The 11,923-nt window shown below is 44.4% G+C and overlaps 1 protein-coding gene across 1 annotated transcript in view; it reads left to right on the top strand.

The window, feature by feature from the left end:
• The window catches only part of LOC135977175 (maestro heat-like repeat-containing protein family member 2B), a 36,985-nt gene that overhangs the window by 1,924 nt on the left and 23,138 nt on the right, over window positions 1-11,923 (top strand). Inside the window, exons 2-6 of the mRNA XM_065576482.1 lie at window positions 411-490; window positions 980-1,115; window positions 1,284-1,379; window positions 8,795-8,918; window positions 10,361-10,470. Coding sequence (XP_065432554.1) covers window positions 411-490; window positions 980-1,115; window positions 1,284-1,379; window positions 8,795-8,918; window positions 10,361-10,470 — 546 coding nt within the window. The remainder of the gene's footprint in view (window positions 1-410; window positions 491-979; window positions 1,116-1,283; window positions 1,380-8,794; window positions 8,919-10,360; window positions 10,471-11,923) is intronic.

The following is an 11,923-nucleotide window of genomic DNA, read 5'->3' as shown; positions in this document are numbered from 1 at the left end:
GAGTGATTAGGAGCTTTGAGGACTGAAGTACAAAGGAGTTTGTTGTAATGCAATAAGACTGGTTTTCCAGGGAGATGTTATTTTATCCATTGGCTGTGACTGTACTACTGCAGTCTCATGAGCTACCTGCATGGCACCCGAATGCTGGGTCCACTCTGAGCTCGGCAGAGATGCTGACATATTGTGGGTTGTAACTGGAAGGAATGGCTTGTGTCTGGTGAATTATCTTTCTGTCCTCCGTATAGCCTGCAGATGGCCCTATGGTCCATTTCAGAGGCAGAGCGCCTGCTGAGTACGGTGTCTGTTTATTACAGGTCTGGCATATGGCCCTATTTCAGGGTGTGAGAGGAAGACCTCTCTGCCTTTCAAATCCATTTCCCATTTTTTATGTCCCTATTAATGCATTTCAGGACTTCATTAAAAAGGAACCACTGGATTCCCTGGCATCTCCAGTTCGCTACAAGGCAATTCTTGCCATTGAACATCTGAGGTAGGCTATTTTCTGCCACATTTCCTGGCACTGTGGTGACTTCTTATTTGTTAATTCAGGAGTGTCAGGTTGGGAGCAGTCTGATGCCTGCAGGGTTTGGCTCACATGCTGCTCACCAGCAGAACTTTCCTTCTTGAGGGTTCGAATGTGTCCATTTGGAGGTTTGTGCTTGAAAGACACAAGATTGCAGGTTGTGGGCCATGCAGTACAATGGAGGAGAGTTCAGATGGGGAGGGAGGGGTCTGGCTAGCTGGCAGGGGGAAGGAAGCTTGTGGGTTTCTCTAAAAAGGGGACTTGAAGCTTTAGCTTTACTTCTAGATGAGCCAATACTTAATAGAGGTGCAAAGAGGTGCTCAGCTGCAAAGTGAAGGGTTGTTTGCATTTGGGGTTCTAGACTGAGGCAATCTCTAGTCATTGGACCCATTTCTTGTACTTGGAGGTGGTACTGAGTCTAATGCATGACTTTTCTCCCTATCTTTCTTCTGCCAGCAAACTCAAACCATCTTTGACCTTGGAGGATAACCGTGAGCTCCTTGATCAGTGTTTCAAAAGTTTATTTCCCCTTCCTCCCTTGGAGAAGACGAAAGAGGAAGGCGAGACAGCAAAGGATGCTCTGCATATACAGGTACGTGACAACAATTCTCCTCTGGCACCATCCACTGTATTTCTGCCCAGCAGGCACTGGGTGATGGCAGTCACACATGGCCTCCCTGGCAAGGTTATGGTTAGCTTTCCCCAGCCCACACACACAGATGATCTGTGCTGAGCCTCACTCCTTCTCTTCTGGTTTCAGTCACTGTACGTAGGGTCCGTGGAAGCCCTTGGCAAGCTAATGAAGACTTTGCTGGAGGAAGAACCAACTGCAGACTGGTTCCAGGAAATGTTTGAAGTGAGTAGACTATTGAACCGTGGTGGAGATTGTTTCTTGCGTTACAGCAGGGAAGAGTCAGAGATTTAGGGGGTCAAGCTTCAGTTGTGGAGGAATTTTCCACAACGGAGTGAATTTTAGGGAGAAAGCACCAAATTCTTCCTGGGATAAGTGGGCATGTACCCCACTGAAATCCACGGAAGCTATGCCATTTTATGCCAGAGCTGGATTGGGATCAAGTTCTTACAATGGAGTTGACATTACTTGGACCGGCAAGAAAATCACCACTGCAGTAGCCAAATCCAAGAGAACCAGTTGAAACTGATCATTTCTTCGAAGAGGAATTCATTACTATTGAGTTAAGCCCTGTGTATGGAAACTCATTCATAGGAGACTTCCTGTTCCTCAGACATGAACAGAATATCTTGAAGAGCTGAGGGGTGGGGAGTTTGTTGCACCTTCCGTATAAAAATGAAGTTATAAAAGGAGCTGGGCTGGGGGGACTTCTCTGCTCTTATTCAAATTAATAAAAAGAAATGCTCCTCTCTGTCATTTTGCCACTCGACGTGGGAGAAGTTGCCCAGGAATCAGACCACAGCAGCAGACATCAAAAAGCATGCAAAGTGCTAGACAGCTCCCATCAGACAGTCTACAGCAGACATCACATACACAGGCCCAGATTCATCTCTCATGTACCTCCTTTGGCTTCAATCACCAGAGGTGAATCTGGTCCCTGGGACTTGTATATCTAAGGGGCTCTTCCATTAGACATGTGATTCCTTTGCTACACTGAGGTCAGATGCTTTGGAGAGGGATTTTAGTGACCATTAAACCTGTTGAAGAGGAACTTTTGGGAGGGATTTTCTGGTACTAACTCTGTCCATTCCCCTGCTCTACCAACAGCTACTAGGGCCATGGTTCAGTTCAGAGAAGGAGTGGGAGAGAGAAAGGGCCTTGCAGGCCAGCACCCAGCTGCTGACTGCCTATCAAGAGACAGTTAATAGCACAGTGAGTATAGCCTCTTACTCTTCCTTGAGCGACTTCCCTGCTTATATCAGATCTGACTCTCCACGCAAATGCATGAAAAACTCTTCCAGGGCAGCAGGTGGGATCTCAAGGTGACTAAGATCCCCCTGCTTCCAGAAGAGAGAGGTTTACACAACAATGCCGTGACCACACTCCGGGCAGACTGCAAAAAGTAGAGGGCAGCCAATCCCCCAAACTGATGACTTATTCTATAATTAGATTTGCCAAGTCAACAACAAAAGAGCTTCCACCCTAGTTAACAAAATGCCAAATGCAGCCCCCTTTTGGCATTCCAGACCTTGGCTCCCATCTAAACATCCATGTCTTGGAAGCGGTGGGAGGGATTGCTCAGTGGTTTGAGCATTGGCCTGCTAAACCCAGGGTTGTGAGTTCATAGAATCATAGAATATCAGGGTTGGAAAGGACCTCAGGAGGTCATCTAGTCCAACCCCCTGCTCAAAGCAGGACCAATTCCCAACTAAATCATCCCAGCCAGGGCTTTGTCAAGCCAGGCCTTAAAAACCTCCAAAGAAGGAGACTCCACCACTTCCCTAGGTAACGCATTCCAGTGCTTCACCACCCTCCTAGTGAAAAAGTTTTTCCTAATATCCAACCTAGACCTCCCCCACTGCAATTTGAGACCATTGCTCCTTGTCCTGTCATCTGCCACCACTGAGAAAAGCCAAGCTCCATCCTCCCTGGAACCCCCCCTCAGGTAGTTGAAAGCAGCTATCAAATCCCCCCTCATTCTTCTCTTCTGGAGACTAAACAATCCCAGTTCCCTCAGCCTCTCCTCATAAGTCATGTGCTCCAGACCCCTAATCATTTTTGTTGCCTTCCGCTGGACTCTTTCCAATTTTTCCACATCCTTCTTGTAGTGTGGGGCCCAAAACTGGACACAGTATTCCAGATGAGGCCTCACCAATGTCAAATAAAAGGGAATGAGCACGTTCCTCGTCTGCTGGCAATGCCCCTACTTATACAGCCCAAAATGCCGTTAGCCTTCTTGGCAACAAGAGCACACTGTTGACTCATATCCAGCTTCTCGTCCACTGTGACCCCTAGGTCCTTTTCTGCAGAACTGCTACCCAGCCATTCGGTCCCTAGTCTGTAGCAGTGCATAGGATTCTTCCGTCCTAAGTGCAGGACTCTGCACTTGTCCTTGTTGAAGCTCATCAGGTTTTTTTTGGCCCCATCCTCTAATTTGTCTAGGTCCCTCTGTATCCGATCCCTACCCTCTAGTGTATCTACCACGTCTCCCAGTTTAATGTCATCTGCAAACTTGCTGAGAGTGCAGTCCACACCATCCTCCAGATCATTAATAAAGATATTAAACAAAACCGTCCCCAGGACTGACCCTTGGGGCACTCTGCTTGAAACCGGCTGCCAACTAGACATGGAGCCATTGATCACTACCCGTTGAGCCCGATGATCTAGCCAGCTTTCTATCCACTTTACAGTCCATTCATCCAGCCCATACTTCTTTAACTTGCTGGCAAGAATACTGTGGGAGACCGTATCAAAAGCTTTGCTAAAGTCAAAGAATAACACATCCACTGCTTTCCTCTCATCCACAGAGCCAGTTATCTCATCATAGAAGGCAATTAGGTTAGTCAGGCATGACTTGCCCTTGGTGAATCCATGCAGACTGTTCCTGATCACTTTCCTCTCCTCTAAGTGTTTCATAATTGATTCCTTGAGGATCTGCTCCATGATTTTTCCAGGGACTGAGGTGAGGCTGACTGGCCTGTAGTTCCCCAGATCCTCCTCCTTTCCTTTTTTAAAGATGGGCACTACATTAGCCTTTTTCCAGTCATCCGGGACCTCCCCCGATCGCCATGAGTTTTCAAAAATAATGGCTGATGGCTCTGCAATCTCATCCACCGACTCCTTTAGCACCCTCGGATGAAGTGCATCCGGCCCCATGGACTTGTGCTCGTCCAGTTTTTCTAAATAGTCCCGAACCACTTCTTTCTCCACAGAGGGCTGGTCACCTTCTCCCCATACTGTGCTGCCCAGTGCAGCAGTCTGGGAGCTGACCTTGTTCGTGAAGACAGAGGCAAAAAAATCATTGAGTACATTAGTTTTTTCCACATCCTCTGTATTAGGTTGCCTCCCTCATTCAGTAAGGGGCCCACACTTTCTTTGACTTTCTTCTTGTTGCTAACATACCTGAAGAAACCCTTCTTGTCACTCTTAACATCTCTTGTTTAATCCTTGAGTAGGCCATTTAGGGAAGTGGGGTAAAAATCTGTCTGGGGGTTGGTCCTGCTTTGAGCAGGGGGTTGGACTAGATGACCTCCTCAGGTCCCTTCCAACCCTAATATTCTATATCAAATATAGTGAGGGGTTACTGAAAACCTGATTCACATATGTGAGGTTCATTGATCATAAAGGACCAGATGCTTATCCCCAGGTCAATGTGAATCTCAGGTCTTTCACAAATATCATGTTGTCAGCCAGTCCTTAATAACGGAATCTAAGATTTATTGTTAAAAGAAAGAAGAGAGTTACACATGGTTAAATGATCAATATCCATACAAGTGACTTTCAGTGTTCATAGTTCAGGATCACAACAGTGATGGAATAAACTGCTGGTTTGTAAAAGTCTCTCTGGAATCATCCCAACAGATCAGAATCCAAAGGCAGCTCAGATGTAAAGTCTGTTAGTTTTTTCCATGCATTTTCCAGGTTATTCCAAATGATTATTTGGAAAATCTCTGTCCTATGACTTACACTTTCCCTGTTCAGAGTTTAAGCAGACTAGAGATGATAGGATCAGGCCCAAGCCTTCTCTTTTATAGCTATTCTAGCAGGCTGACAAGCCGACCTCACAGAAATTGTCACAGAAGGACCTTCCCCCAATGCAGATCGCCTGTTGTACTTTGCTTTGAAGATAATCTTCTATTTCCTGTGCATACACAGTAAACTAGTTAAATTCATTCACGTAAGCTAATTAGCCGTTCTTCCATTATAACACAGATAGTTAAGCTGAAGATAATGTAGAAATGATTGGTTTCCTGAAGTGTCTTACATCTTTGATTTTCAGGTTAACTGAAGACCTTGCATACATAATTAAGGCAATTAAGAGATGAAAGGGAATTAGCATCTACAAGCTAATTTGGTGACATTGTGAAACTTCTAACCGGGTATAGATAAACACAGACAAATACACTTAGCAACTAGTGTTCATTTTTGAATGAGTTGCTGATTGCTAGTCTAATACATCTCTTTGAAATTCACATGCAAGTGAACTGTCTATTTCCTCATGTTAAAATATGTTAAAATATCCTCACACCTTCTATGGGTCATCTCGATTATCACTTCAAAGGTTTTTTCTCTCTCCTGCTGAGGATAGCTCATCTCAATTGATTGGCCTCTTACAGTTGGTATGGCTACTCCCACCTCTTCATGTTCTCTGTATGTATAAATATCTTCTTTCTGTGTGTTCCATTCTATGCATCCGATGAAGTAGGCTGTAGTCTACGAAAGCTTATGCTCAAATAAATTCGTTAGTCTCTAAGGTGCCACAAGTACTCCTGTTCTTTTTGCGGATACAGACTAACACGGCTGCTTCTCTGAAACCTGTCTTGATACAGTAGAAGCGCCTCTTGTTAAGTTATTATGGGTCATACACAGGTTGACTGGTCTGCCAGTGTCACAAATGCATTCTTGGTTCTTATGCTCCCAGGATGCTAAAGCTGAAGTTCTATTTAATCAGCTAAGAACATAAAACATAAGAGTGGCTATCCTGGATCCCCCAGGAGAATGGTTCATCTAGCCCAGTATCCTGTCTTCTGACAGTGGTGGCTGCCAGATGCTTCAGAGGGAATGAACAGAACAAGGCAATTGTCAAGTGAACCATCCCCTGTTGGACAGTCCCAGCCCCAGCTTCTGGCAGTCAGAGGCTTAGGGACACCCAGATCATGGGGTTGCATCCCTGACCATGTTAGCTAATAGCCATTGATGGACCTATCCTCCGTGAACTCATCTAATTCTTTTTTGAACCCAGTTATACTTTTGGCCTTCACAACATCTCCCTGGCAATGAGTTCCACAGGTTGACTGCATTGTGTGAAGAAATGCTTCCTTTTGTTTGTTTTAAACCTGCTGCCTATTAATTTCATTGGGTGACCCCTTGTTTCTGTGTTATGTGAAGGGCTAAATAACACTTCCTTAATGACTTTCTCTACACCAGTCATGATTTTATAGTTCTCTATCATATTCCCTCTTAGTCGTCTCTTTTCCAAGCTGAAAAGTCCCTGTCTTTTTAATCTCTCCTTGTACAAGAAGTTGTCCCATACGCCTAATCATTTTTGTTGCTCTTCTCTGTATTTCTTCCAATTCTAACGTATCTTTTTTGAGATGAGATGACCAAAACTGCACGCAGTATTCAAGGTGTGGGGGTACTGTAGATTTATACAGTGGCATAATGATATTTACTGTCTTATCGATCCCCTTCCTGATGGTAACTAACATGTTGTTATGGTTTTTGACTGCATGTTGAGCAGATGCTTTCAGAGAACTGTACACAATGACTCTGAGGTCTCTTTCTTGAGTGATAACAGCTAATTTAGACCCCATCCATTTGTATGTACAATTGAGATTATGTTTTCCAATGTGCATTCCCCAGTTCAGTACAGGAATCAGAGGCACAATGTTATCAGATGTGCCCGTTACTTTGGGTAGGCTCATTGATTAGGGTTACTCTTCGGGGGGGGGGAGTTTTCTGTAATTCTATCAATATACTGCTTATGTCACTTGTGTGTTCATATGGAGCTCTACTCCTTCTTTCTACAAGTCCCCTCCCAATGGAGCTCCCAATGGAGCTATCCTGCAGGACCTAGGTTCCCCAGGGCTAATAACTAGAACTAGATGAACATGCACACACACACACACACTAGCAGAGCAAGTCAATCAGCACTCCCCAGCTGATCCCCTCATATGTCCCTGTATTCAGTGGGCTGGGTTAAGCAGCACTTTCAGCTGCCCCCCACTTGTGTGCCCCAAGTTTAACACGTCCCTATCACACTTTCACATTACAATTGTACTGGGAGTAACACACTTGATGAGCAAACCCCACAGTATTTCTGGGCACCACAGGGATCTTTAGCTTAGGTAAAAGAAGTGTTGCTGCCGAGTAAATGGGGGAAGCTAAAAACACAAAAGAGTAAAATTCAGAGAGAGAGAGAAGCAACCACCTGAAAAATAAAAGTTATTTATTGAATAATAGTGATAACTACACAAGGAGGGCTAAACAAACATAACAGTTACATTTTAAAGGTTCAGGGGTAGCCGTGTTAGTCTGTATCTACAAAACCAACAAGGAGTCTGGTGGCACCTTAAAGACTAACAGATTTATTTGGGCATAAGCTTTCGTGGGTAAAATCCTCAATTCTTTGGATGCATAGAGTGAAAGTATGCATCTGAAGAAGTGAGGTTTTTACCCACAAAAACTTATGCCCAAATAAATCTGTTAGTCTTTAAGGTGCCACCAGACTCCTTGTTATTTTAAAGATTAATACCTGAGGTAGAAAAGAAAACGGGGAGAGAGAGAGGGATCTCCCCCACTCCATGAGGCTTGAACTGGTCGGGGTTCCCAGGTGATGGTGGTAGCTCAGGGTCCTGAGTGCTGAAGACAGGCAGAGCCCCCAGCACGATCAGTCAGGAGATGGAATCCCAGTGGAACTGATGCAGAGTTTGGGTCTATACATCAGAACCCTTACTTGGGCATAGGTCGGGGGGTTTGTAGAGAAAATACAATGGTTCAAGGGAGAACACTAGATTTGTTTATGGGTAAACTGATGGCTCAAGGTTTTCTTTAGGCTAGACAATAGGAGCTGATCACTCTTGGCTATGGGTGTTGTTTTCTTCCAGGGAGCTCACAAGGCAACTAGGCTGCTTCAGTATTTTGGGATATCAATCAAAGATTTATTACTGGAATTGGTCTGATAATTGCTGAGCCGGGTGTGTGCAGGCGTAGGTTCATTAGCATCTGGAGCAGGGATTCCCATGATGCAGTGCGTCCCTGCTTTCCTGGTCCCAGAGTTCAGTTCTCTGTTCTTCATTCTTTATGCTAATCCCTATTCCATCTTTCATGCAGATGAGGCTAGGGGAGTTGTCTCTGTTCTTCATTCTGTATGCAAATGGAGATGTCTTAATCTTGTGACCCTTGTCAGGAGGGGTCTAGGTGTGTCTCCCCAAACCCTTCATTGTTCTCTGCAAGCCTTTTCTCTGATCGGTTTTGGTTCAAACAGAGACGGGGGTGAGGGGTGTCCTTCATGAGTCACACCGGCTAGATACTGTGCCTGGTTCCCCAAAAACACAGAGCTGACTGGTATCAACAATAAGGATGGCAAGTGAAGTCTAGTACAGCTGGAGAACGTTCATTCTTCATTCTTTTTTAATTAGACTCAGGAAACTTTTAATCAGTTTGGATCTGTGATTGGACTAATAGCACCATACAGCTGTGATTCACTGGCCACGTCCCGTCAGTGGGTGGTTGACTGTATCAGCTGCCTTCTCTGTATACAAGGTGAGGAGACCATTAGCAGGTATAAGTAATTCTTCACCTTCTTTCACTGTTGTAATGTCCATTTTTCTGCCTGTCTAGTTCTTTCTGTCCTGTCTGTTGGCATTTAGATAACAGAATGGTGGCATCTTGTAAATACCTCATTAGAAGAGAAGATTGTGATGTGTAAAGAGCCTAGCACACTTTTGGGAACTGTACAAATAATAAATGGTCTGCATACAGGTAGATAACTGCTAAATTCCTTAAGGCTTCTCTACACAGGGACAACTAAGGAAAGTTGATCCAAATGAACTAAAGGTGTAAATTTAAAGTGGCATTAAACACATGTGTGGATGCTCTGATTCTGAATTAAAATGGCCCTTATTAATTTTAGTGAATTACATGAATTAAACTAACCTGAAATAAGGCCCCTTTAATTCTAAATAAGTGTGTCCCCATAGGAGTTTAATGAAGTTTAACTAATGCATTTTGAAAATTAATTTGGATTAGCTTTCTTGACTATCTCCATGTAGACAAGCCCTTGGTACTAAACATTTTCATTCTCTTTACCCTGCCACTGACTGTATTGAAGGGGTTTCCTGGAATAATTCTTTAAACAAAAAGTTCTTCTAGCAGCCCTCTGTCATGAGCATTCAAAGCTATTGGAGTAAGTGTAGGCCATTTTCCCCTTTGTGAAAGAGTAGGATATTCTTTTCACCTAATGGTTAGATGTAAAGGGATAGAGCTTGGTTATCGTTTAAGGCCATTTCCAATTAGGGTGACCAGACAGCAAATGTGAAACATCGGAACAGGGGGTGGGGGGTGGGGGGTAATAGGAGTCTATATAAGAAAAAGACCCCAAAATCAGGACTGTCCCTATAAAATCGGGACATCTGGTCACCCTATTTCCAATTATTATTAATCAGTCCTAAAAACAGTGTTGGTGATTCAGAACCAGAAGAAGGGACTCCAATCTTTGAATGTACAATGTAGAAATCCCAGCATTGTTTAGAAGTGATTGATGAGCCTGGGTTTCCTGCCGAAGGTTTTGTCCAGCCCCATCTCTTTTACAATGAGAGTTTGGTGGAGGGATTCACCTCTACATTGGAACCTCAGATCTACCTGCATGAGTTGTACTTGACTATGAGATTAGATTTAAATACTGAGAGCAGAGAGGCTACTGAAATCAGACACACCCAGAAAGCTGCTCCAAGCTGAATACAGTGCTTGTTCAATCCTGTATCATTCACAATAACATACCACTGCCGTTAACTTTCAGACATTTAGGGTGTAATCCCGACTCCATTACAGTCAACAGGAGTTTTGCCATTGACTTCGATGGAGCCAAGATTTTACACTATGCTGATAACAGCATACCACATGGATCCTTCTGTATGAATATCCATGCAGTAGAGGTTCAGTTTCATTAATCGTTACAGTACTTTTTCTCCTTTTCTCCACTCCAGGCCAGTCCATGAATCTGGGGTCAGCGGTGGAGGAGCTGAGATGTCTCCGTGAAGCACTAACAGCTCCAGACCCTGAGGCTCTGTTTCAGACATCTTCCAAAATGGCCAGGGTAACTGACTCAAAAAGCTTGTGCGGATGTTCTAGTGACGGGGCACCATTCATTTTACATTTACGCTTTCATGATGCCTTTCCGTACTTGGAGTGAGCTGTGGGAGCGGGGCATTCATTGCTAGTAACCAGCAAGATGCTTTTCATAGATGTGTGCTATGAATGCCATGTAAAAACAATAAAAAGAACAGGAGTACTTGTGGCACCTTAGAGACTAACAAATTTGGTGCCACAAGTACTCCTGTTCTTTTTATGGATACAGACTAACACGGCTGCTACTCTGAAACATGTAAAAACCAGATTCCACAGAATGCTGCACACACATGAAAATACGCACGCAGCTGCGCACACATGTACCTATCCAGCCATCCACGAGAAAAAACTGTGTTAGTGGAACATCAAGCTGAGAAACCACCCAGTCTTCATTCTGTCACTTTGTGGGTTTGCCTTAGCCTATATTTGTGTGCATGCCTCTCTTTACTTCATTTTATAAGTTGTAAAAAGATGCAGTGTATATAAGAGAATACAAACTGGAAACTTACCTCCTGCACATCTAGTACAATGTTCATAGAATCATAGAATATCAGGGTTGGAAGAGACCTCAGGAGGTCATCTAGTCCAACCCTCTGCTCAAAGCAGGACCAATTCCCAGCTAAATCATCCCAGCCAGGGCTTTGTCAAGCCTGACCTTAAAAACCTCTAAGAAAAGAGATTCCACCACCTCCCTAGGTAACCCATTCCAGTGCTTCACCACCCTCCTAGTGAAAAAGTTTTTCCTAATATCCAACCTAAACATCCCCAACTGCAACTTGAGACCATTACTTCTTGTTCTGTCATCAGGTACCACTGAGAACAGTCTAGATCCATCCTCTTTGGAACCCCCCTTCAGGTAGTTGAAAGCAGCTATCAGATCCCCCCTCATTCTTCTCTTCTGCAGACTCAACAATCCCAGTTCCCTCAGCCTCTCCTCATAAGTCACGTGCTCCAGTCCCCAATCATTTTTGTTGCCCTCCACTGGACTCTTTCCAATTTTTCCACATCCTTCTTGTAGTGTGGGGCCCAAAACTGGACACAGTACTCCAGATGAGGCCTCATCAATGTTGAATGGAGGGGAAGGATCACGTCCCTTGATCTGCTGGCAATGCCCCTACTTATACAGCCCAAAATGCCATTAGCCTTCTTGGCAACAAGGGCACACTGTTGACTCATATCCAGCTTCTCATCCACTGTAACCCCTAGGTCCTTTTCTGCAGAACTGCTTCCTAGCCATTTGGTCCCTAGTCAGTAACAGTGCATGGGATTCTTCCGTCCTAAGTGCACTCTGCACTTGTCCTTGTTGAACCTCATCAGGTTTCTTTTGGCCCAATCCTCTAATTTGTCTAGGTCCCTCTGTATCCTTACCCTACCCTCCAGCGTATCTACCACTCCTCCCAGTTTTGTGTCATCTGCAAACT

Source organism: Chrysemys picta, chromosome 22, assembly GCF_011386835.1.
Source record: "Chrysemys picta bellii isolate R12L10 chromosome 22, ASM1138683v2, whole genome shotgun sequence".
Lineage (NCBI taxonomy): Eukaryota > Metazoa > Chordata > Testudines > Emydidae > Chrysemys > Chrysemys picta.
This window is presented reverse-complemented; position numbering and strand designations above follow the sequence as displayed.